Here is a 27250-nt window from a genome sequence, read left to right as displayed (position 1 = left end):
GAGTTAAGCAGGGTTTTTATCTTTCCCCATTTATATCCATATTCAATTTGATGGACTTTGTCTTGTGGAGTGCAGAAAAGGCAATGGGAGAACACGGAATTAAATTGGGAAGTATAACTTTCCTAGACTTAGATTTTGCTGATTATTTAATTGTTCTAGATGAAAGAGTGAGCAAAATGAATGAACTTTTTGAGGTTTGCGAGTTCAGGGTGCTGGAATAGGTTTGAAAATTGATGTTAAGAAGACTAGGTCGCTAAGGCTAGTAATATGTAAAGATGAAAGGCGAGGTTGGATAACGAAAAGATCGATCAAATAGACAGCTTCACTTAACTGGGTAGTATTATTAATAAACATGGTTTGTGCAATGAAGATGTCGTAACTAGAATAGGCAAGGCCCAGGTTTTATTTTTTTACAGTTGAAAAAAGTTTGGAAAAATAGGAAGATAAGTCTGCAAACCAAGATTAAAATATTGGAAGCTACAGTAATCACAGTGGTCAAGTATTGTTCTGAAACATGGATTCTCCGAAAAACAGATGAAGATTTGCTAGATGTTTTCCAGAGATATTGCACACGGAATTTTTCGGGTACCCTACTGACTGACTATATTTCAAGCAGTAAACTGTACGAAAGGTGTGGTTCAATCCCGCTTTCAAGACCTATAAAGAGAGAGAGATTTAGAAGGCTAGGGAGTGTTCTGTGGATGAAGGATGACAGACTGCCAAAGATCGCGAACTTCCTGGAAGGGTGTAAAGAGGGAATGAGGTAAGAAATAAGTAACTAAAGATAATGAATATGGTTTTTGAAAAAAGGAATGTACCTAGTGATTTAAAAAAAAAGAACAATCCAGCTAGACCCCTCTATTAATTTGGTGATAAGAGTGAGTGTGGTAATAACAGAGACATTAACCTGATTTCTGAAGGTAGCATTCAGCATGGTGATACTTTTTAGACTTAGAGATGCGGTAGATAAAGTTTTAAGACAAGAACAGCAGGGTTTTAGAAAGGGAAGAGGATAATCGATCAAATTTTCACTCTCAGATTAATTTTTGAGAAGTTCTTGAGTCACCAAACACCTTTAGTCCTCAGTTTTATAAATTATGAACAAGTGTTTGATTCAGCTGATAGTAATCTTTAGCGAAAGTCCTATCCTTGTATGATATATTAGACAAATACATTCAGGTGATAAGTGTTATATATGAGAATAACATTGCTCTGGTTAAGATAGGAAATGAGACTAGTCGCTGGTTTTGTATTAAATCAGGAATAAAGCAGGGTTGTAATCCATTTTTATTTATGTGGATTATTATATTGGACTTTGTATTAACGAGCACAGCAAAGCCAATGGGAAATCAAATAAAGAAGTAGGCTGAACAAAAAGTGAGGTTGAGCCCCGGTTTCTATGGGTATAAAGAGAAAAAAAATTGTGATGGCTAGGGCCAATTCTGCAGATGAAGGATGACAGATTACCCAAGATAGTCCTTGTTGCCCAACCGTCTAGTGCCAAATAAAAAGCAGGTCTTCACGGTTAGATTGGGAGGATGTTGTAAGGAAATATCAAAAGGGAATGGGAACTTCCTGAGAGGGTTTAAAGATGAAGGCTTTGAAAAGATTTGGATGGAGAAGGAGCGTGCGTAGCTGTGTTAGCCTCGGGCGGCTTGCCGGGTTTCAACCCCACGATAGTCCCAATAGCCTGCTTCGCCGTTATTTATTTTCTTATTTACCGACAACTCTGCTATCGGCTTATTCACATAGAAAAAAAGTCCTTTCACTTCTACAAATTTTCGAAAAGGAGATGCCAAACATTTTGCTCACAGAATCTATTGCCTTTGAATTAGGAGGTATTATATCTTCTGTTGAAAAAACTAATTTAAGGTATAACTTTAGGACCAGTAGGCCTACTGGTCACAAGGAGACATGTTAAGGAAACATTTCTTACTTCATAATAGGCTATGCATAATAATCCGGTAAATTTTTACCAAATCATATTGTTGACTTACAACTAAAGTGAATATTCCACCATGGGCGTAGGCAGCATATTGTCTAGGGGGAGGCAGTCAATAGTGTGATGGAGGGCCTTTTATCAACTGCTTTACCAACCATCTGCTTTTTCAGGTCAATATATACCAAATCATATTATTGAGTTAGGACTAAAGTGAATACACCATTTGATGCCTTTTTGGTAAAATTCTACTTTAGTTACTTTTACCTATCTTGGAAAGGGGTGAGGTTAGGAAAATAAAACTTTCAGGGATGGGTCTACAGGCTAAAATATGTCCTGGGAAGGTATTTTGAAGTACTTATCTCCTCTCCTTCTCTCTCTAGAGGATCCTGAAATTTGCCTACATGACAGGTCTATACCTATTGAAATTTTGACAAAACAGCATTTTACCTTAATTTTCAGTTATAAGATTCTTTTTCTCTGGCTTTAGTTCTGAAAATGCAATTCCTGTTATTTGAGTAGTATTTTAAGCCATATCAATGTTAATTTTCAAAATTTAGGAAATGTATTTGCATATCTTTAAAACTCTATAAATCAGGATTGAGCAAAGTTGTAAAGCTGAAAATAATTTTTTTGGACTTCATTTTAAGCAGAAGATCTATATTACAAGGTTTAACTTTTATAAGACACAGATTTTTAAAGGTCATCAAAGGTCAGGACCCTCTAGAGGGAGAAGGAGTGGAGGTAGGTACTTCAAAATACCTTCCCGGGACATACTTTAGCCTGTAGGTCTATCCCTGAAACTCAATAATATGATTTGGTATATATTGCCCCTTTTTCAGCCATAGGCCTATCTAATGTAAATTTGAAGGTCTAGGGGGCAGCTGCCCCCCTTCTCTACGCCCATGTATACAATTTGATGTCTTTTTTATGCTCTTTATGAATATAATTATCATTTTTGTTGGAAATGACTTTTACCCTCACCCCTATATATATCAATTTGGGTGTATATTTCTACATTAGGGGGGGGGGGGGGTAAAGTTTAAACTTACCCCCCATATACATCAGAAATAAAATATACCCCACCCCCATAATGTGCAAATATATACCCTGAACTGGTATATACAAGGGTGGGGGTAAAATTCATTTCTGACAAAAATGATTGTTATATTCATAAAAAGCATAAAAAGGCATCGAGTGGTACATTCACTCTAGTTGTAAGTCAATAATATGATTTGGTAAAAATTTACCAATAATCCTAGTTAACATATTTCTGGGGGGGAGCACCTACTGTTGTACAATTATTTTTAACAAAATTATGAAAAATAAACATATTTGATTGTATTTTTCCACTTTCAAATATTCTATACAGCAAAGTTACACATCACTACAATCTACCAAAAAGATATAAATAGGTTAATATTAATAAATTTAGGTTAGGGTTGGGTAGGCTAGGTTAGATTAGCTAAATGGCTCTTGGGTATTTGTTTAAAAACAATTTTTAAGACTTGGAGAAAAGACAAAATATTAAAAAATGTGATTGTGTAACTGGAAAAAACAAAGAAAGTAGTGAGGATAAATGTGCTCCCCTTGAATAATATGTTAACTAGGATAATTTTGCATATTATGAAGTAAGAATTGTTTTCTTAACATGTCTCCTTATGACCAGTACTGGTCCTAAATTTATACCCTAATTTATATTTGCTTAAATTGTTGTGTTCTAGTCATCAGTTGTGAAGGCCAGCAGAATTTTTTGCTGATCAGATCCTAATTGTGCTAGCCTAACTAAAAGATGAACATGCCATTTAATTGCTTCTTTTAAAACTACAAATATACTAATCACTAAACTCACAAATACACCCCTGCCTCCCTCAGTAATGTTGCCAGATATTGCCCTAGGCTAATCTATAGAACTTTACTGATTAACTTATCCTTTTTTATATTAGCTTTATTGAGAAAAAAAGTCTAGTTTAGGCCAGGGTTACCACCCTTAGTGATCTATTTCTAGTTATTTTTATGTTGCCTTGTGATTTATAGTGATTTTAGTTCTAAAAATTGGTATTTTTTCCTAAATATAGTAATTTTTCATTAAATAGCACATATATTCAATTGAATAAATCATACAGGAAGCTGATTAATTAAAAAACAAAAATGCAAAATAGTGGTTCATTGCAGTGCCTAATATGCTCTAGATTAGCATTTATACAAATATACCATTGTTGAAACTTCCAATTTCCCACCACATGTCTGTATCAGATATAAATTCCAGAGTCTTATCATCAAGATGATAGGCAAACGCAGTTAATTGCAAAAATGTTCTATACTTCCTATTTGCTTAGATTGAATATTTGTCTTCATATTTATGGTTTAACTCTCCATTATTTATCCGTTCCAAATTAGATTTTCTTCTACTAAAACCTTTGAAATTATAGTGGATATGAATACACCCCTACATATGTAAATAGAACAGGAATAGAGTCATTGAAAATTAAAATGGTAGGTATAGGCTACATTAAATATAATTTTCTGAATGAAAAAAGAAAAAGAGATAATTGAAAAAGAAAATAGAACTTAGCCCTTTTTATAATAAGATTTGTGAACTTGCAAACCAAAATAGAGTTACAGGAAAAGATATAGAAGAAAATGAAAAAGTTTGTGATACCTTGGATGTAAAGGAATATTTGTTTTGTGAGGAAGAATTAGCAATAGTACTAAAAGGATTAAAAAATAATAAGGCTCCAGGTGCTGATGGGGTGGTAAATGAGTTTCTTAAATATGGTGGCTCTGAGGTTAGAAATAAGCTACTGAAGATTATGAATATGATTCTTAAAAAAGGAGAAGTACCTAACGATTTTAGGAAAACCTTAATTAAGCCCATTTATGAGAAAGGTGATAAAAAGTGAGTGTGGTAATTATTGAGGCATTAGTCTGGTCTCTGTAGGTAGCAAATTATTTAGTAATATGATACTTGTTAGACTGAGAGATGCCATAGACAAAGTTTTAAGAGAAGAGCAGTGGTTTTAGAAAAGGTAGAGGATGTGTCAACCAAATTTTCACTCGTAGGCTAATAATTGAGAAGTGCCTGAGTTTTCAAGCACCTTTGGTCCCCAGTTTTATAGATTATGAGCAAGCATTTGATTCTGTTGATAGAAGAGCATTAGTAAAGGTTTTATCCTTGTATGTTATACCAGACAAATGCATTAAAGTGGTTAGTGCTATCTACAAGAATAACACTGCTGCGGTTAAGGTAGGAAATGAGGTTAGCAGCTGGTTTTGTATTAAATCAGGAGTTAAGCAGGGTTGTGTTCTATCCCCCTTTATATGGATTATTTTGATGGACTTTGTTTTAAGGAGCACAGGAAAGGCAATGGGAGACCATGGAACCAAATGGGGAGGAAAAAGTACCCTGGACTTGGATTATGCTGATGATTTAAGCATCCTAGATGAAAGTGTGAGCAAAATGAATGAAGTTTTAGAGGTTTTGCAAGTTCAGGGAGCTAGAATTGGTTTGAAAATTAATGTTAGGAAGACTAAGTCACTAAGGCTAGGAATAAGTGATGATGAAAAGGTGATGTTGGGTAATGTTGGGAAAAGATTGATCAGGTGGACAGCTTCACTTACCTTGGTAGTATTATTAGTAAAGAGGGTGGGAGCAGTGAAGATGTCAAAAGTAGAATAGCCAAGGCTCATTGTGTTTTTTCACAGTTGAAAAAAAGTTTGGAAGAATAGGAAGATAAGTCTGCAGACCAAGATTATAATATTAGAAGCTACAGTGATGACATTGGTCAAATATGGCTCTGAAGTATGGATGCTCCAAAAAGCAGATGAAGATTTGCTTGATGTTTTCCAGAGAAATTGCTTAAGGGTTGTTCTGGGTACCCAGCTGACTGACTGTATTTCAAACAATAGGCTATACGAAAAATCTGGTTCAATACCACTCTCTAGGGCTATAATGAAAGAAAGGTTGAGGTGGCTAGGGCACATTGTGTGGATGAAGGATGACAGATTGCCAAAGATTGTTCTTTTTGGCCAACCATCTAGAGCTAAACAGAAAGCAGGTTGTCTCCATCTGGGGTAGGAGGACGTCATAAAGAAAGATTTAAGGGAATTAGAAACTTCCCGTGAGCAGGTGTAAAGAGGGAGGCTTTGAATATATTGGGATGGAGGAGGAGTGTGCGTGGTTGTGTTGGCCTCAGGCGGCTTGATGCTGTGGTGAGTTGCTAGTAGTAGTAGTATAATAAGATTTGTAATATAATTAGATAGGTTAAATCAACTGTAGTTTGATTATTGAAGTTGGTTGAGAATAAGGGGTGGGGTATCTACTCTGGGAATTGTTAAGTTTTTACTTCTAATATCTAATCAAAACTCCAATAATTCATCAAATTCTCTTATTTGTATTGAAACACATAGCAAGCACAGATAACATCCTAATTGTTTAGCTTAAAATACAAAAACTATTTAAACTTTGTTAGAACCTGCCTTTATTGTACCTGATTCTAGTTTTTTATATATGATATTTTTAAATGAATGATATATAATTGAAAACTATGTTGTTGTACAGTAATGTAGATTCAGGTGACAAATCCAGACTATCTTATAGCTTAAGTAATAGAATGAACAATTATCACCAATAAACAAAAATGTCTTGGGAGAAAAGATTTCTTTGATCTTTTTTATTAAAGAATCAATAAGACCAATGCTTCAAGGCTTTGGCCCGGGGGGGGGGTTGGTTTAAACCACCCCCCCCCCCCCCTGAAATGCTTGTCTGACTTGTAAAAACATAACAAAAATTGATATAAACAAGTTTTTTATTAGTTTTTTTGTGATTCCCCCCCCATTGAAAAAAATCTTTGAGTAACCCCCCCCCCCAAAAAAACGAAGAAATCCTGGGTACAGCCTTGCAATGCCTAGCCTATTGAAATTTGCAAAGGGTGGGACACATTTTTCCTTGAAAATATAAAAAGGTCATTTTCAAAATTATTGCTGGTGTCCCAGTAATTATACCAGCTTAACATTTGGACAGTGTGAAGTTAGAAAACAATTCTTACTACATAATATATTGAATAATTGTACCTAAGACATTAGGCATTCAGGCCCACTATATTTTACCCCTCCCCCCCCCCCTAATGTAAATATTAATGCTAATGTAAAGGAATAAATAAATATTAAAACAAGTGAAACTTAAATTGAATATGCAAATCAAGCTTCAAACAGACAAAAATCACTACAAACAAGAGTTTGGGTATTGCCTCCTTCTCTCACTCTAAAAGTCTAAAACCTATTGCATCATGGCCACTTTCTGAAAACTATATGCATCTTGAACAGTCTTTGAAAGTATAAACAACATCAAATTGAATATTTGATATATAATGATATTAGTTGTTGAAAGATCCATCAGTTCAAGAATTTATTTCACTCTATTTTTTTTTTCTATGCTGTAAGAACTGGAGCTTTACTGAAAACTAATTTTATTACAAATATTTTCTTATGTTCTTAATATTGAAAATAAACATTAAGATTATCATTAAACATTAAGATAAGTAAAATTTTAAACTGATTAGCTTTCAGCAATGAATATCATTATGCATCAAATATTCAGTTTAATTTATTAGTTCTTTCTAAAGTTGTTCAAGATGAATATAGTTTGAGTCCAAACAATAGTTTGGATACTGCCCCCTTCCTTAAGTGTAAATAAAAACCAAAAGCCTACTGCACCATTGGCGCTTCATTGAAAACAAATTACATTACAAATATTTTCTTTTCCAGTTCTTACAGCATTGAAAATAAAATAAATTAGAGTGAAATAAATTCTTGAACTGATGGATCTTTCAACAACTAATATCATTATATATCAAATATTCAATTTGATGTTGTTTATACTTTCAAAGACTGTAAAGTGACAATGACACAGTAGGTTTTAGACTTATACAGTGAGAGAAGGAGGCAATGCTTAAACTCTTGTTTGTAATGATTTTTGTTTGTTTCAAGCTTGATTTGCATATTCAATTTAAGTTTCACTCGTTTTAAGATTTATTTATTCATTTACAATAATATCTATTGTATGTTTGTTTGCATTGATTGTTTATTTGATTTCTGTTCATTTTAAGTTTCATTTCTGCTTCAATAGCAAAGTTTTTTTTTTTTTTTTTTTTTTAAGGCTGTTTTTCATATTCACTTTAACTCACTTTAAGTTAAAGTGAAGTAAAAAGTAAAACTTTTTACTCACTTTAAGATCTATTTATTCATTTATTTTATTAATTTTTGTATGTTTTTTCCTATGATTGTTTATTTAATTTCTGTTTGTTTTGCATTTCATTTATTCTTTAATAGTAATTTCTGGTTGTTTTGAGTTTGAATTATAACAGGTATTTGTATCTGCTGAGCTTAAGTTTAAGATGGCCTTTACAAAGTTTTTCTTTGAAAAACCTATTTTTTGGAATGTTTTTTTAAATTAATTTTTGTTCGTTTTTGATTGCAAAAAGTTTCAAGTTTTTAAAAATTCCTTATTTCAAAATCAAACTTCAAAAAAAAAAAAAAATCAAATCTTCATTGAAGTATCAAAACTGGTATCAAAGTAACAATGTCAAAGTGAAAAAAGTTTACCCTCTTTGAAGTTTATCCGACAACCCCTTCTATATGAAGTGTGTCTGGGAAAAAAAATTAATGGAGTGTGGGGGGAGGCTAACTGCCCTCTGATCACTTTTTACTCTTTAAAAGTGAATCACAACTTTCAATTTCCAATCAACTGAGCCCTCTATGAAGTTTATACAAGCATCCCTTCCATAACAACCATATATACCCCCAGGGCATAACTTACAATGCCTACCCCTGGGCCCTGGGGGGCCATGTTGACACTTGTTTTTGTTATCTGAACTTTGAATTATTTTTAACAAAGTTTCTGGCTCAAAATTTATATCTGATGCATTTGGGGGAGGGGGGGGGGCTAGTTGCCCTCCAATCTCTGTTGACTCTTAAAAAGTGAACAAGGACTTTCAATTTACAATCAAATGAACCTTCTCTAAAGTTTATACAAGCATCCCTTCCATAAAAGCAATATATGCCCCCAGAGCATTTCTTACAATGCCTGTCTCCAGGCCATCAGGGGTTGCATTGACACAAGAGTTTTTTTTTTATCTGACCTTTGAATTATTTTTAATGGCATGGCTATTTTAAAAATTATATTGGATAAGCTTGGGGAGATAAGGGTGTGTGAGGGGGGGGGGGGGGGCTAGTTGCCCTTAGATATCTTTTGACACTTAAAAAGTGAACTAGAACTTTCAATTTCTGATCAAATGAACCCTCCCTGAAGTTTATTCAAGCGTCCCTCTCATAAGAACCATACACGCCCCCAGGACAACACTTACAATGCCTACCTCCTGGGCCGTGGGGGATTGTGTTGACACTGGAGTTTTTGTTATCTAAATTTTTAACAATTTAAAAAAAACTGCTATCTCAAAATTTCTAGTGGATGGGTTTGGGCAAAAAAAGGGCATGGGGGGGGCTAGTTGCCTTTAAATCTCTTGACTCTTAAAAAAAGAACTAGAATTTTCAATTTCCAATCAAATGAGCCGTCTATGAAGTCTAAACGAGCATCCCTTTCATAAGAACCATACATACCCTAAGGGCATAACTTAGAACGCCCTCTCCCATGCCCTGGGGGGTTGTATTGACTCCAGAGTTTTTCTTATCCAACCTCTGAACTATTTTTTTTTTTTTAGCATCTGTCTATCTCAAAATTTTCATCAGATGGGTTTGGAAAAAGAAGGCGTGGGGGGGACTAGCTGCCCTCGGATCTCTTTTGACTATTAAAAAGTTAACTTGAACTTTCAATTTCCAATCAAATAAGCCCTCTGTGAAGTTTATACAAGCATCCCTTTCATAAGAACCATACATGCTCTTAGGGCATAACTTAGAACGCCTTCTCCCAGGCCATGGGGGGTTGTATTGACTCCAGAGTTTTTCTTATCCAACTTCTGAGCTTTTTTTTTAACAAAATGTCTATCTCAAAATTTTCATCAGATGGGTTTGGAAAAAGAAGGCATGGGGGGAAATAGTTGGCCTTGGATCTCTTTTGACTATTAAAAAGTTAACTTGAACTTTCAATTTCCAATCAAATAAGCCCTCTCTGAAGTTTATACAAGTATCTCTTTCATAAGAACCAAATATGCCCCAGGACATAACTTACAACGCCTGCCCCTTGGCCCTGGGGGTTTGTGTTCATACCTGAGTTTTTGTTATCTGACTTTTGAACAATTTTTAACTTCATGGCTATCTCAAAATTTTTATTGGACGCATTCGGGAAAAAAGAAACAAAGGGGGGGGGGGCTAGTTGCCCGCCAATCTCTTTTCACTCTCAAAAACTGAACTAGAAATTTCAATTTCCAATCAAATTAGCCCTCTCTGAAGTTTTTACAAGCATCCCTTCCAAATACTCCCCCAGGGCATAACTTACAATGCCTGCCTTTGGGTCCTGGGGACTGTGTCAACCCTGGAGTTTTCATTATATGGTCTTTGAACTATTTGTTAAAAAATGGCTATCTCAAAGTTCTTATCAGATGGGTTTGAGAAAAAATGGGTGTGGGGGGGGGCTAGGTTCCCTCCAATCTCCTTTGACTCTTAAAAATTGAACTAGAACTTTCAATTTCCAATCAAATGAGCCCTCTTTGTAGTTTATAAGAACATCCCTTCCATGAGAAGTTTATAGGCCCCCAGGGCATAACTTACAATGCCTGCCCCTGGGCCCTTTTTTTTTTCAACATCAGAATTTTTGTTTATATGATCTTTGAACCATTTTTGACAAAATAGCTATCTCAAAATTTTTATCCAATGCATTTGGGGAAAAAGGGCAGGGGGGTGGCTGGTTACCCTCCAATATGTTTTGACGCTTAAAAAGTGAACTAGAACTTTAAATTTCCAATCTAATGATCCCACTCTGAAGTTTGTACAAGCATTCCTTCCATAAGAACCATATATGCCTCCAGGCAATAATTTATAACCCTTGCCCTGAAGACCTTGGGGGGGGGGGGAGTGTCATGCTAAAAGATATAATTTCCAAAATTTTCAACTACGTTGAACAAAATGGCTATCTTAAAATTTTGATTGAATGTGCTTGGGGAAATGGTGGACATGCAAGGGGTGTTAATTGCCTTCCAATCACTTACAACTATAAAAAATAGCACTAGCCATTTAAATTTCCAATCAAATGAGCCCTTTTTGAAGTTTCTGTGACAATGTTTTCTATAAAAACCATATATGCCCCCAGGGCACAACTTACAACCCTTGCTCTGAGAGCTGTGGGGGGGGGGTGTCATCCTCAAAGATCTAATTTCCAGAATTTTCAACCACATTAAACAAAATGGCTATCTCAAAATTTTGATTGGATTTGTTTGGGGAAAAGGTGGGCATGAGAGGGGGGTTAGTTGCCCTCCAATCACTTTCGACTATTATAAAGGGCACTAGCCCTTTGAATTTCCAATCAAATGAGCTGTTTTTGAAGTTTCTACAACAAAGCTTTCTATAAAAAGCCTATATGTCCCCAGGGCATAAATTACAACCCTTACCCTTTTGGCTGTGGGGGGAGTGTCCTCCTCAAATACAATTTCTATCTGGAAATCAACTATGTAGAACAAAATGGCTGTCTCAAAATTTTGATTGGATGTGTTTGGGGAAATGGTGGGCATGGAAGAGGTGTTTGTTGCCTTCCAATCACTTTTGACCCTCAAAAAGGGCACTAGAACTTTCGATTTCTAATCGAATGAGCCCCCCTTTGAAGCTTTTACAACAACCCCTTCCATAAGAAGTGCCTCTGGGAAAAAAATAATAATAATAAATAAATAGTAAAACATTGGATCTGTATGACCTTTACTATAGGCGATGCTATAGTGTTGCCTCTGATTAGGAAGAAATATTAGAATGACCATTTTGTTTAAAAAATGATTGGTTAATGTTTCATGCACATTCTTTCTAAACTGGATGTAGTGAGTATGCACAATCATTCCTAGTTTAAAAGAAATACTATAAAGAGTTACACTGTTTGATTTCCCCTTCTAGTCTTTTTAGATATTAATTAAAAAAACTTTCTGAAAAATAAGTTTTTCAAAGAAAAGTAAAGGCCATTTTAAACTTAAGCTCAGGAGATACAAATACCTGTTAAAATTCAAACTCAAAACGACCAGAAATTACTATTAAAGAATAAATGAAACCCAAACGAACAGAAATTAAATAAACAATTATCGCAAAAAACATACAACAAGTAATAATATAAATGAATAAATAGATCTTAAAGCAAGTAATGCTTAGGTTGAATAAGAAAATCAAGCTTAAAACGAAAAAAAATATTTTACTATTAAAGTATAAATGAAACTTAAAACGAACAGAAATTAAATAAACAATCAATGCAAACAAACATACAATATATATTAATGTAAATGAATAAATAAATCTTAAAACGGGTGAAACTTAAATTGAATATGCAAATCAAGTTTGAATCAAATAAAAATAACTACAAACAAGAGTTTGGATATCGCCTCACTGCAGACGCCTAAAACCTACTGCGTCATTGGCGCCTTACTGAAAACTATATGAGTCTTTAACAGTCTTGGAAGGTATAAACAAAATCAAATACAGGGCGATAACTTCACTTATCTCCTCCGTTCCCGATTTAGGAGATTAGACAGACTCATTGGGCTGTAGAATGTTGGACCGTTTGAGTTGTGGAAGACGTTAAAATACTCAAAATACTTTATGTTTTCAGTTATTGCAGGATTGATTTCATAGATTGTGGAATGGTGAGCCCAATGGGCCATCATTTGGGTGAACCTCAACTCATAATATGCAATTTAGATTAATTGTTCCGTGTTATGTGCATATATTATTCTATATATGTCATTGTGAGTTGTACTTTTATTGCATTGCTTTCATTTGTAAGCCTTGAGATAAAAACTAAAACCTTAGCGTAGACAGAGGTGGGGGAAGTCTTCCCCATCACATGCATAATTGAGCAGCCACAGAGAAAGTAATACAAATGAAAATAATCTGTCTTTTGAAAATGTCTTTTTTCAAAAGACACGAACAATATCGTCTAAAGGAACCTAAAGTGCTATCTCTGACATTTCCGTTGATTCTTTATTCCCATTACTTTCAGATGTAAAATTTAGAATATTATTGAATGGGTTTAGTCGTCCCTCCCTGAATAATTCACATTTGGAAAACCCACCCCTGGGAAATTCCTCCCCACTCAAAGAACATTTTTTTTCCTGCTGATAATTCTCCCGTGTTAAATTCCACCCAGTAGAAATTTATTTATTAATTTACATTAATACCAGCACTAAATTTATTTATTAATTTATAATAATATCTATTGTATGTTTGTTTGCATTGATTGCTTATTTAATGATTGTTTGATTGTTTATATGCCCCCAGGGCATAACTTACAACGCCCACCCCAGGGCCCTGGTGGGCTGTGTCGACACCGGAGTTTTTTGTTATCAGAACTTTGAACTATTTTAAGAAAATGTATATCTCAAAATTTTTATCTGATGTATTTAGGGCGTGGAGGAGGGGGGGACTAGTTGCCCTCCAATCTCTTTTGACTCTTAAAAAGTGAACAAGAACTTTCAATTTCCAATCAAATGATCCCTCTCTAAAGTTTATACGAGCATCCCTTCCGTAAGAAATAATGGGAAGGATTCGGATAATCCTGAAATTACAACCCTTGCCCTGAGGGCTGTGGGAGAGTTGTCATCCTCAAAGGCCTAATTTCCAGAATTAAAACTACGTTTGATAGAATGGCTGTCTCAAAATTTTGTTTGGATGTGTTTGGGGAAAAGGTGGCGTGAGAGGAGGGTTAGTTGCCCTCAAATCACTTTCGACTATTAAAAAGGCACTAGCCCTTTGAATTTCCAATTGAATGAACTTTTTTTGAAGTTTCTATGACATCGCTTTCTATAAAAACCTTGTATGCCCCCAGGGTGTAACTTAAAACCCTTGCCCTAAGGGCTGTGGGGGAGTGTCCTCCTTAAAAACATATTTTCTATCCGAAAAACAACTACGCTGAACAAAATGAATATCTCAAAATTTTGATTGGATGCGTTTGGGAGAATGATGGGCATGGGGGGGGGAGTAGTTGCCCTCCAATCACTTTCGACTATTAAAAAGGGCACTAGCCCTTTGAATTTCTAATTAAATGAGCCTTTTTTGAAGTATTTATGACAACACCTTCTATTAAAACCGTATATGCCCCCAGGTCATAACTTAAAACCCGTGCCCTGAGGGTTGTGGGGGAGTGTCCTCCTCAAAAATATATTTTCTATCTGGAAATCAACTACGCTGAACAAAATGGATATCTCAAAATTTTGATTGGATGTGTTTGGGGGAATTATGGGCGTGGGGGGCCTAGTTGCCCTCCAATCACTTTCGACTATTAAAAAGGGCACTATCCCTTTGAATTCCCAATCGAATGAGCCTTTTTTGAAGTGTTTACGACAACGCCTTCTATGAAAACCTTATATGCCCCCAGGACACAACTTAAAACCCTTGCCCTGAGGTTTGAGGGGGAGTGTCCTCCTTGAAAACATATTTTCTATCTGGAAATCAACTATGCTGGACAAAATTGCTATCTCAAAATTTTGATTGGATGTATTTGGGGAAATGATGGGCGTGGGGGGGGGCTAGCTGCCCTCCAATCACTTTCGACTATTAAAAGGGGCACTAGACCTTTCAATATTCAATCGAAGGAGCCTTTTTTGAAGTTTCGGTGAAAACACCTTCTATAAAAACCTTATATGCCTCCAGGGCATAACTTAAAACCCTTGCCCTGAGAGTTGTGGGGGAGTGTCCTCCTCGAAAATATATTTTCTCTTTGGAAATCAACTACGCTGAACAAAATGGCTATATCAAAATTTTGATTGGATGTGTTTGGGAGAATGATGGGTGTGGGGTGGGGCTAGTTGCCCTCCAATCATTTTCGACTATTAAAAAGGGCACTAGAACTCTCTATTTTCAATCGAATGAGCCCCCTTTGAAGTTTTTACGACGACCCCTTCCATATGAAGTCCCTCTGGGGAAAAGAAAATAATAAAACATTGGATCCATATGGCCTTTACTATAGGCAACGCTACAGCGTTGCCTCTGATTGTAAAAACTTAACATAAAGAGTGAGGTATTGAGGAGAGGGTGACCCCTCTCATATATGTAATAATTTCTGTGTGTTTTAAGTTTTAATGTTGCTCCTTACTTTCAGTTGAAAAAATTTTCTTTCAGTTAATTTCTGGTCGTTTTTAAATAATGCTGAAGAATTCGGCTCCCCCTCCATGGAAAATTTCCTTCCCCCACAAAAAAAAAATCTTCCATGGAGAGATCCTTCCACCCCTCATTCTCCACCAGAAAAATCCCCCCTAAAAAGTGTATGTATACTTCCCAATAAGCAATACTATATGTGAACAATGGGCAAAGTTCATAGCTAGCAGCCCTTCCCCCAGACACTGTGGGGGGGGGGAGGGCAAGTATACTCAAAGACATAGTTATTAGATTTTTCAACTACGCTGAAAAAAATAGCTATCTAGAAATTTTGATTGGGCAACTTTGGGGAAAAATGAGTTTGGGAGGAGGGCTAGCTGCCCTCCAATATTTTTGGTCACTTGAAAAGGGCGCTAGAACTTTTGATTTCCAATCAAATGAGCCCTCTCCCAATTTTCTACGATCACTGGTTTGATGCAATCGCCACTGAAAAATTAGAGTAACACATCCATGATCTTTCTTCCAGCAAAAAAAAAAAAGAGGCAAAATTCCACATTTCTGTACATAGGAGCTTGAAACCTCTACAGTAGGGGTCTCTGGTATGCTGAATCTGATGGTATTATTTTCATTACGACCACTTGATTTTTTAGGGGTGTATCCCTCCCCTCTTTTTCAAACATTGGGCAAATTTTCTCAGGCTTGTAAATTTTGATGGGTAACATTAAATTTGATGAATTTTGCATATTTTTAATAAGCATCAAAATTCGATTCTTTTGCTGTATCTATCGTTATCAAGACTGCGCTTCTTGGAGTTTTTGTTACTATTGAGCTGCACTGCTCCTTACTTACAGTTCATTGCCATGAAGTGTTTGATATAGTTGCTGCATTATAATGCTTTAATAGTGATTGTAATGTGCTTGAGGCTGTCCAATGAATGGCCACCAAAATACATATGAACCTTATCAAGATTGCTTAAAAATGCTTAAACTTACATTTAGTGTTTAACTGGTCAAATTGTTCAAGGTAAAATTGGGTATTTTACCGTAATTTTACGGGCCCCTGTAAATTGGTATTTTACCTATTTTATGCAACGCACCTATTTTACCGTTATCTTCCATATTTTATTGACATATCTTACAAGCGCTTGCAATTTTTACACCACAAAAGTTCAAAGAAAGTGGTAGCAACAGGTTTGGATTTTGTTTTGTGTATAGCTGTATCACCTGGTTTAAAAGGTTGTCTGTCTGACATCAGTTTCTTGTTATCAGAACAATAAAGTCTATTATAGTGCAAGTAATTATAATTTTAAAATAGTGAAATATTAGCTCATATAAAATTGTGTTAGTTCTATGAGCTGTTAAAGACAGAAAGGGCTGCAAGCAGGATTGACTTATGACCAGGGCCATGTCCAGGATTTTTTTTTTGGGGGGGGGGGTACACAAAAAAAGCATAACAAATTTGTTTATATCCATTTTTTATGTTTTTACAATTCAGGCAAACATTTCGAGGGGGGGTAAACCCTCTAACCACTCCCCCTGGATACAGCCTTGCATATGATAAAAAAGCAATAAAATTAAATAGCCAAGAAAAATGAAGGTAATGTCAGGCAGTGGACAGAAAAGAAGCAAAAATGACAAGCAGATATTTTGTCAGGCACCTCTGCCCAGCCATCTTCAGTGGTAAAAAAAAAGAAGAAGGAAACAAACCTTTTGAAGTAATTCTTAACAGAGCAGAAGAAAGACAGATTCAAACAAACCAAACCACAATAAATGAAAGACTATTCACCAATTAGATTGGGCAAAAATTCTCTGCTTAGTGGCTGACTTAGCTTGCCTGCTGACCTAATTTTCATTAAAAGTGTGTTCAGAGGATCTTGATTTAAACTGAAGAAAAGATGTTATTTGAATTCTTTAATTTTAAGTTATTGTAAATTGGATTTATAAGAATATCTCCAGTATCTCTATTTAAAACAAGGTCTCTATTTGTGGATTTTTTAATTTCAATGGCCGTCCTAAAAGAATTTGGGAAGCCATTTGCTTCATATATTATAGTTTCCTCATCAAAAGAAAAAACTGAATGATCTGGAGTTTTAACAATTTGGAGGGCCAAGCAGAATCAGTATACTCATTTTTGTTTTAAATTTTACATCCCAGAGAAATCTTGTGTTCAAGTCAGAAGCAATTGTATAGCATTGCCTGTTTAAGTCAGAAGCAATTGTATAGCTTTGCCTATAGTAATGACTCACATGGGTTTGAAGTATTAGTATTTGTTCATTTATTTTTCCCAAATGCACTTCATGTGGAAGGGACGGTCAAATAAACTTTGGAGAGGGTACAGTCAATTGGAAATCGAAAGTTCCAGCATTGCCCTTTTCTATGATTTACCCTGCTTTTCAACCAATTGCTACCATACGAGTTGTTACTGACTGCAGTGTCTTTAAGAAATTCTTATTCTAATTTGATGGTCATTGTGTTTAAGCAGTTGTTTTGAAAGAATCTTCAGATAAATACAGAATTTTTTCTAAGGAAGAGATAAGGGGATGCTGGAGGTAAAACTTGGTATATAGCCCTCAGAGCCATATCCAGGACTTTTGCTGGGGAGGGGGTATTTTTGGGGGGTGGGGGCTTCAGAACAGGCACAGTTGCCTGAACCTGAATTTGAAGTAGGGGGGCTAGATTTACCAGCAAATCCTATTGCAGGCGGTCATAATTACTGAGTCTACTAACATGATCCAGTGTGTAGTTAATCAAAGCATCAAAACAACTTTAAAACCATTTTTTACTTGTATTTGGTGCTTTTATAAATAAATGAAAAATAACATGTATATAATATGAGAAATTTGGGGTTTAATGCAGCTATTTAAATATGCAACGGTGTTAGGGTAAAATTTCTTAGGTTTAAATGTAGAAAAAAAAAATTCTATTATCATTTTACTCCCTAATATTTTTTTTTTCAAAATAGATGTCCTAAATCAGGCACTGTAAATGCTGAGGTATTGCCAAGAGATAAACAAGATTACCAAAGAGAAACTAAAATGTTGATTAAATTGATGAAACTCTAGATGAAGTGGTATTACCTTCCTTAAGCCCAAGAAAATTAGAATCATAGGCGTGGGGGGGGGGGGGGTAGTTGCCCTCTATTCACTTTAGACTATTAAAAAGGGCGCTAGCCCTTTGAATTTCCAATCAAATGAGCCTTTTTTGAAGTTTCTACGACAACGCCTTCTATAAAAACCCTATATACCCCCAGGGCATAACTTAAAACTCTTGCCCCGAAGGTTGTGGGGGAGTGTCCTCCTCAAAAAGATATTTTCTATCTGGAAATCAACTACGCTGAACAAAATGGGTATCTCCAAATTTTGATTGGATGGGTTTGGGGGAATGACGGGCATGGGGGGGCTAGTTGCCCTCCAATCACTTTCGACTATTGAAAAGGACACTAGCCCTTTGAATTTCCAATCGAATGAGCTTTTTTTGAAGTTTCTACGACAACGCCTTCTATAAAAACCTTATATGCCCCCAGGGCATAACTTAAAACCCTTGCCCCGAGGGTTGTGGGGGAGTGAAAAAATGTTGAACAAAATGGCTATCTCAAAATTTTGATTGGGTTTGTTTGGGGGAATGGTGGGCGTGGAAGGGGTGTTATTTGCCCTCCAATCACTTTCGACTATTAAAAAGGACACTAGCCATTCCAATTTCCAATCGAATGAGCCCTTTTCGAAGTTTCTACGACAACTCCTTCGATACGGAATGCCCTGGCCAATACAAGAAAATAAATAATGCATTGTGCCAACATTGTTCTTTACATAGACAGCGCTATTGCTCTGCCTATGATCTGTTTAGATTATTTGAACAGTCTCTAAGATTTCGATTTTTTTTTTTAGCCTCTGAGCCTTGGCCAGAAGATGTAAAGCTATACCAGCCTTATGAAACAGAACAAATTTTGATTAACGATATTGCAGCAAGTTTAACTGTCAAAGCTTTCATGAAAATGTGTGGACTTCAAATACAAGTTGAGATGAGAGGCAATGCAGAAGACATGTCACCAAATGGTTTTTTCTTTTTTTTTTTTTTTTTTGTCATAAAAAGAAATTGCCCTTATTTTGGTTCAACAACGTCATGCTCAGTGATTTTCATTACGCTGAGTATTGATATGGAAAGGTAATATTTTTCAAACGAAAATGACGAAGCTTAGGTGCTCTGTCAATTCCAGTTATTTTATCTGATTGAAAGCAAAATTCTTTGAAAAGAATCTTCTTAGAAAAGAACCTTTGGAATGCGTATCTAAAGAAAATGGACATTGTAATTTTTTGTTTTGGGTACAAGCAGGGAGCTATAATTTCATTTAAGTAAATTTTTGCTGATGACAGAATTGAAGAGTAAGGTGTCCGATTCTGATCCGAAACAGAAGCAAACCATATATTCGCCAACGTGAATAGTTTTTTCTCATCATAAAGCCTGAACTTCAGCTGCTGAAGCTAATTTGGCTCGTGTTAGAACCTAACCTCATATCCCATTTCCAAATCATCAAGATGTCTACTTAACAATAAATATTGGGAGCAAAAAATTTATTTTGTTGCTCTTTCTCTGTCCTATCCTTGGAAGGAAAATCACGCCGCTTGGCCTCATATTGGCGCTAGTGTAGACTTTCAATGACTTTGCCTAACCAGAGCGTGACTGCAAACAGTGTTGCTGGGACCTTCAGGAGCAAACCCATTGAAGTAATTTTAGCCAAATTAACGACACAACATTGCACCATACTATGAGAAATGGATAGTGGTAAGGATAGGGCAATAAAACAAGAGAAACTTGTTAGAAATTAATGCTAAAAGAAAATATTATTTGCTCCATTTGTCTATCATCTCTGAAAAAGTTATATGTTTCCAAATCCAGAAATAATAAGCTATACCATATGTAAGTATGATTTCCTTTCCATTTAGAGTCCCTAAAAAGGACTTGCCTTCTTTTCCGCTGAGTAAAAATAACAGAAAACAAATTATAGCAAAATGTTGCTATGCTAACCTTAATCATAAAAAAAATAATGGAATTATAAGTGTATGTCAACAACTACAACAAAGGTTGGCAGAACAAAGAAATTAGCTGACCATCATGCCATCTAGCTTCCATTACAGCCGGAGGCATCACCGTCATGTCAATGGGTATATGTGATGAGAGAATAAAGTTAAGCAAATCCAGGGATTCCAACGAGACACAGATGTTGAAAGGGGGAGGGTGTAATGGCCTTTTTTGGAAAAGAAGAAGACATTGAAAATGCATAAATTGGTAAATGAGAATTAATACCATCTAAATCTTGACAAAATAAAGCTCATGGTAGCAATCCCCCCCCCGGGATTTACTGGCTGTGCCAGTAAACCCCTATGCCTTCCCAAGGCCAGAACATAATTTGCACTTTACTGAAAATAATACAAACGAATGTGCATTGTCAGTTTAATAGACATATACTGATATTTAGTAGTCAAAATCTTAATATTATTTGATTTATTTAAAAGTAAAAGCATTTATATATTTTTCAGTAAAGTGTAAATCATGTTCTGGCCTTGGGAAGGCATAGGGGTTTTGGGCCCTATTCATGTTAATTTCTGCTCGTTTTGAGTTTGACTCAGTCATTTATTGTAATTTCTATTCGTTTTTGGTTTCAATTATTAATCTATGCTGATTTGAGGTAATTTCACGCTTGGTAGATTATTTGATTTTATTTTTGCTTAGTTTTTGTTTAATGGAGTTCCTTACTTTTCTTTGAAAAACTTATTTTGTGAAAAAAGTTTTTTTTTAATTAATAATAATAATAATTCATTTATTACCCATTTGAACAAAAAGAAGTGGAGTACATCAAGAACAAAAAACAAAAAAGCAGCATTGCATACTTAACAATCATTTACAAAAAATGACGTAAATTCTGGTGCGCATTAAGACCTTCAGAATCCGACAGCTTTCCCGCAAGCACAGTCACTTTTTCCCTAAATCAGGGAGGCCGAATCGCTATATTAGATGCCGGCTCCGGAACCACGAAGGGAGGCACAGAAGGTACCAAGAAAATTTAAAATAAGAAGTTCGCAGAGATCTGAGATCTTTAGGCTTCAGAAGTGGTAGAAAACCAGATAAAAAGGGGAATAGAATGATCACAAAATGAAGAATATAATTTTCCAAGCGCATTTCTATTGTAATTCCCTCTATTTGCAACAATTTTTGAATATCCAATCTGAATTTTTTCATAGTATTAGAAACTGTCAGAGCCCGAAGTGTTTTGAGGTTATTAGTAATGTGAAGACCAAGCCACCGAAGAGAAGAGACACAGAGAATAGAGGAAAAACCACAGTTAAGAGGGAGACTCACATTCGAATTAAACTAAATAAATTCACACTTATCAACGTTCAGCATAAGCCCAATCTGCCTGAACTGGTCTGAGATCCAGCTGACAGAATGTGAGAGCCCAGCCCTAGAACGACTGACATCGTCAGTCGAGAGAGAACATCGTCCGCATAAGCGAGATACGAGACATCAATTCTATCAGAAATGAAAGTCGAAGGCAAAGATGAAAGGATAAGAGCACGGACCCCATGCCGAAGAAATACCTTTGAATCAGAAACTACTCCATTACATTTTACCAGAATAAAAGAGTAGAATACCAGTACCGTAACAGAACAACAATAGAAAGGTTAATATTATTAGAAAAAAGTGAATAGACTGCATGTGAGTGGACAATACTATCAAAAGCTTTCGAAAGATCAAGAGCACAGATATGAAGTGAAGATTTATTATTAGAAGATTGCAACAGGAGGGAAGCTAGAACACGATGGGCGAGCTGTCATCCCAGCTTTTTTTGAAAGCCAAATTGTTTTTCACCAAAATTAACATTTTGAATTGAAAGGGAGAAGAATATATTCAAAAATTTTGCCAAGATTACACGAAACAGTAATTGGTCGATATGAACTGCACCCTGACGAAGTTTTTCCACGCTTCAAAACCAAGGTAACTGTGCGACGGAAAAAAACTGTCGGGAACCATAGAAGTAGATAAACACATTTTAAACAGTAGCTGAAGGTGAGCTATCAAAGTTGGGCAAACTACTTAAGAAATTCCGTCTTGATCAACAGACCTAGATTGCATGTTCTTAATAGCTTGACCAATATCAACAGTAGAGTTACTAAAGAAGTTACTGAAGACTCAAGAAAATTACTAAAAAGCTTTTCAACTTCCCGGTTCACCTTGCCAAAAATATCATTATAATACGACACCCAAGTATGAACTGCTATAGGACTTTCAGAAAACTCACTACTAAGCTTATCCGAATTCAAAACATGAGACCACTCCTTTTCCGATGCAAGAAAATCAAAACCAGATGCCCTAGAGTGTCGTAAACGTTTTTTATATGTACGCTTGGTAGTTCTAGAGAAACTATGTCTGCTTGCTGTTCTAGAGGAACAGCAATCGCCTCTGCTTGTTTTAAGCACCAAATTATTTTATCATAATATTCACTAAAAGACTGCTTATAATTTGAAAAACGGTTAGTAACTTGAAGCAAATGGTAAGGAACTTTTATAGATCCCAATAATGTGGACAACATAGTAATATAAAGTGCATAATTAGCTCTTCTCTAGTTCTTCCTGTAAAATCACTTAGAACTTTGTGTAAACGGTCTAGAAGAATGGAGAGCGACTAGTGAAGTAAAGAACGAAATCGGAAGGTGGTCAATATCGTGATCGTCTTCATGAACAAGAACAGCCGATACATAAAATTTGGCGAGGAAACTTCACGGTCAGTGTTTGACAAACTTGCAGATTGGTAAATATATGAATAATCAACACTTTTCTCGACTATTTTATAAGCAAAGAAAGCACCAAGGACTGTATCAGATCGAACTGACTGACTAGTAATATCTGTGTTCAAGTCACTAACCACTATGAAATCATAAACAGTCGATACAACAGACACAAGAATAGCCTTAAGATTTGCCAAGGCTTTCATATACACGTTTGAAGCGGAAATAGTTTTTGTTACACGGGAGATACACATTTATCAGCACAGTATTACCAAACCGAACCGCAAGAACAGAATTATCACTATGAAAACACACTGGAGAGAAGAAACTCGCAAGGCCTCCAGAAGGTCTACCAAAAGTGACACAAGCATTAGTTATAAAAAACGGAATGATTACGACTTCTTTTTAACACGTTAACACTGGTAGAAGTCAGGAGGTGTTTTTCAAGGCATACTTTATCAAACAGGTCACACAATTTATCAATCATATGCTCCTTTAAGCGAGTACCATTTATATCATAGGCAGGGCAATAGCACTGCCTAAGTAAAGAACGATGTTGGCACAATTTGTTGTTTTTTTTCCATACCCGGGCACCCGGGCACGTATCGAATGAGTTGTCACAGAAACTTCGAAAAGGGCTCATACGATTGGAAATTGGAGTGGCTAGTGCCCTTTTTAATAGTTGAAAGTGATTGGAGGGCAACTCGCCCCCCCCACGCCCATCATTCCCCCAAACAAATCCAATCAAAATTTTGAGATAGCCATTTTGTTCAGCGTAGTTGATTTCCAGATAGAAAATATGTTTTTGAGGAGGACACTCCCCCATAACCCTCAAGGGTTTTGGGGTGTCAAACTCAAAACAAGCAGAAATTAACATAAGTTGGGCTCAAAAACCCCATGCCTTCCCAAGGCCAGAAAATAATTTGCACTTTACTGAAAAAAATACAAATGAATATGCATTGTCAGTTTAATATGCATATACTGATATTTAGTTACCAAAACGTTAATATTATTTGATTTATTGAAGTTATAAAAGTAACTACATTTATATTTTTTTCAGGAAAGTGCAAATTATGTTCTGGCCTTGGGAATGCATAGGGGTTTTGAGCCCAACTTATGTTAATTTCTGCTCGTTATGAGTTTGACTCGGTTATTTATTGTAATTTCTGTTGGTTTTGGGTTTCATTTATTTATCATTGCTGATTTGCGGTAGTTTCAGTTTTCGTAGATGATTTGATTTTATTTTTGCTCATTTTTGTTTAATGGAGTTCTTTAGTTTCCTTTGAAAAACTTATTTTGTGTAAAAAGTTTTTTTAATTAATTAAATCAAACAATCGAAATTGGTAGAATCATTTCTTCTTGGCAATGATACGTCTCGGCACTTTGCGTCTAAGACTCAAGGAGGCATGATTTTCACCACAATTGACACATTTTGCATCAAGCTGGCAGGGAGAATCCTTTGTGGAAATATGAGGGCCCGCGCAGCGGGCACACTTCGCAACCAAACTTGTACAATCAGCAACTCTATGGTCTGGCGAACGGCATTTGAGACAGCATCGAAGTGCCGACAGATATTCTTTCACAGATAAGTATTCATGCCGAAGTTTAACACCATTTTGCATAACTTTGGCTTTTGACATGGAGTCACAAAACTCAAGCTTAACCGTGCCAGTGTCACCGAGACGCATAGCTTCCACCACACCTGGATATCCTTGAAAGAATGAGAGGTCTAAGTCCTTCGATATTCAACTGACTCTCTTGAAAAACCGCTTAGTGATCACCTTGGATGAAGATTCTGCTAAAATCACTGAAATCGAGTCTTTGAATTCTTCAGAAGTAGATTTTTCAACATTAATCAGCCATTTGTCACCTCACGAACTCAGCTTGGTAACTGCATCATTGCAGCCTACTTTATCGAGTACTTCTTTGCGTTTTATCAGATCATTTAGTGTTTGCGTCACTTTAGAGACAACAACAGTGGCGTGAGAGTCAGTTGCCGGCGTCGCACGGGCAGGCAATGGTGGAAAGTGTTTATCATACGAATCGAACTTACTTGAAACAGTCTTTAGGAAGTGTTCCATTCTATTCAACTTTGCGTTCAAACTCGAATAAACCAAAGCAGGGGTGACTGGTACGTCATTTTGAGAATGAATTGCAAACGTCGGTAGGTCTATGTCTTCATCGTCACATTTCACGAATATGCTTAACATATCCTTCAGATGGCCTTCCAAGGCCTTCGGCCCCTGTCTTCTCGGAAGCTCAGTCCCAGGTACGGCCCTATCATAGAGGAGTTTTTTTTAGCTTCGATTACGCTCGGCAAGTCCAGAAAAAAACTCCTTTCCAAACTTTAGTACTTCGTTTTCATTCACTCTATTAACACGGTTTAATTGCAAAAAATTAAAACCGGCAAAAATACAAGTCCATTATTCATTATTCACTGTACAGCGCGCGGATACGCATATCATAAGAACCAGATACCAATAAGTGAAGGAAAGTCCACTAAATCAGTCAAAAGTAGTCCACTGACACTGATAAAGATTCTTTTTAAATTTTTCTTTAATTTTGCTCTGCTGACGACCACTTGTGAGAAATATAAATGGTTAGGTGTTCCCCATCATCAAAGGTTTGGGACAATACTGCACTTACCCTGTGGTCTGAACTATCAGTTTAAAAGACAGATAGTGTCGGGAATTCAGAGTTTAGAAGAATTTATTGCTGCAGAGGGCGTACTTCAAGGTTTCAAATCTTCTAGGTTCTGCCAATTGCCGAATATAGGTTACAAGAATCCTTTTCGGTAAACCTGAATAGACTTTGTTCCCTTCGTGAAGTTTTTTCCAACTGCTATTAATAGCCTGCTGTCCCCAAAAATAAACGAACTTCCCATTTCTTCCTTAGGACAGCTGCACCTCAGGGCGTCTCTGTCTTCTCTTGCATCAGGGCTGCCGTACTATATGACTCGCCACTACAGAATTGAAATGTGACCTTGCAGAAGGAGTAAAAGGAATTTGATTATGATTTTTTTGCATTGTGAATCTGATAATTATTTTAATCAGAGGTAAAAGACGGCGCAACACTGAGGGGCTTGGGGAGGTCACCTTAGAAAGTGAAACATTCACAGGGAAGATCGAGTAAAGAGATAACTCCTAGACGATTGGTTTCTTGAATGAGGTTCCTAGCTTTATTACAAGCTTTAGAAAGACGTTTTAAAAGAGAAAGTAAAGTGCACATCCATACATAGCGTAATAAAAATAGAGTTGGATCAAGCTTTTAAAGGAACCAAACGAATGCCACTTTCTAGCAAACTCAGGTAAAGTCAACTAACCAATTCCAGGCTACTGGCAAGCTGTGGGTTGAAGTCTGATCTGACTGGTGGACTGAATGGAATCGGAATACTATCATAATAATAACGAAGGTAATACGTAGAATGGTCAGGGCAAGAGATGGCCTTGTTTGAAGACCCGCGGGAACATCACCGGTTAATTGAAGTATAACGAAATACACACATGCACATTATAAAGTGAATTGAAATCAAGTAGCGACTAATTATTGGAACTATTCATTTCAATGATAAAGTAACCAATTAAATGATGATAACTAAGGAGGTTACCATAGAAAAAAGCTACCTTCTTCCTTTGCTATAGTGGATCGGACCAACCGGTTTCTCCTTTAAATATGTTTCTTGCAAGTCCCTAGTAGAAAACAAGGACTTTCTTGGCTCTTTATCTCATCCCTTCAAAAGTTTTGGTGCGTTTACCTATGCTTTAAAAAAAGTTGCTCTTCTAAAAAAAACTTTACTTATGCTCTAAAGTTTCTTATGCTCTTCAATATTACTAGGGACTACAAACTTATTTTTTATCTTTTTTTTAGGCAAACTTCCGTTTATTAAGTGCGGACAGTTCGTCATCGCAGATCTCGATCCAATAGTTTCGTTTGTGTTCTCTAAGGTACTCCATTTGACTCTTTATTTTGTGAATCCTTGTCCAATAATTCTGGACACAAACACTTTCAAACTCTTAAAACTCGATGTTACCTTATAAAGTGGTAATTTATAAAATATGCATCTGAATTAAATTAAATTACTGCATTAAGGAAAATTGTAACTTTACTATCATAGCTCTACTCCCCTTATAAGCCTAGAAAGTGTAATTAAGGATATTCCAACTTCTGGCATTCAAGTTTCAGGATAAAAATTCGCCAAAAAAAGAATCAGCATAAAAAGCCAATTATTTTGATATATTAATTATTAGCTAAATTCCTTTTTTAGTGTTTCGGTTACTATTGAGCTAAGTCGCTCCT

At 36.0% G+C, this 27250-nt stretch overlaps 2 protein-coding genes across 5 annotated transcripts in view; both read left to right on the top strand.

Annotated features, from left to right (window-relative positions):
- The window catches only part of LOC148943465 (uncharacterized), a 328640-nt gene that overhangs the window by 214347 nt on the left and 87043 nt on the right, over nucleotides 1–27250 (top strand). The window lies entirely within an intron of this gene.
- LOC148943466 (metaxin-2-like) lies at nucleotides 1742–26991 on the top strand. The gene is made up of 3 exons (XM_089101144.1): nucleotides 1742–1838; nucleotides 19059–19226; nucleotides 26822–26991. The coding sequence occupies exons 1-3, from the start codon at nucleotides 1793–1795 to the stop codon at nucleotides 26989–26991; spliced, it is 384 nt and encodes a 127-aa protein (XP_088957270.1). The 5' UTR covers nucleotides 1742–1792.

Source organism: Artemia sp. Qi Xiang Cuo, chromosome 15, assembly GCF_049724085.1.
Source record: "Artemia sp. Qi Xiang Cuo chromosome 15, ASM4972408v1, whole genome shotgun sequence".
Classification (NCBI taxonomy): domain Eukaryota; kingdom Metazoa; phylum Arthropoda; class Branchiopoda; order Anostraca; family Artemiidae; genus Artemia; species Artemia sp. Qi Xiang Cuo.
Note: the sequence above shows the minus strand (reverse complement) of the source record. Positions and strands in the feature narration are given on the sequence as shown.

Excerpts from the sequence above, each read along its gene's own strand:
- LOC148943466 (XM_089101144.1), top strand. The coding sequence starts at position 1,793 with ATGCCAAACATTTTGCTCACAGAATCTATTGCCTTTGAATTAGGAG. Across the intron at positions 1,839-19,058 it reads TATTGCCTTTGAATTAGGAG|CCTCTGAGCCTTGGCCAGAA; the intron begins GTATTATATCTT and ends TTTTTTTTTTAG. Across the intron at positions 19,227-26,821 it reads AGAAGACATGTCACCAAATG|GCAAACTTCCGTTTATTAAG; the intron begins GTTTTTTCTTTT and ends TCTTTTTTTTAG.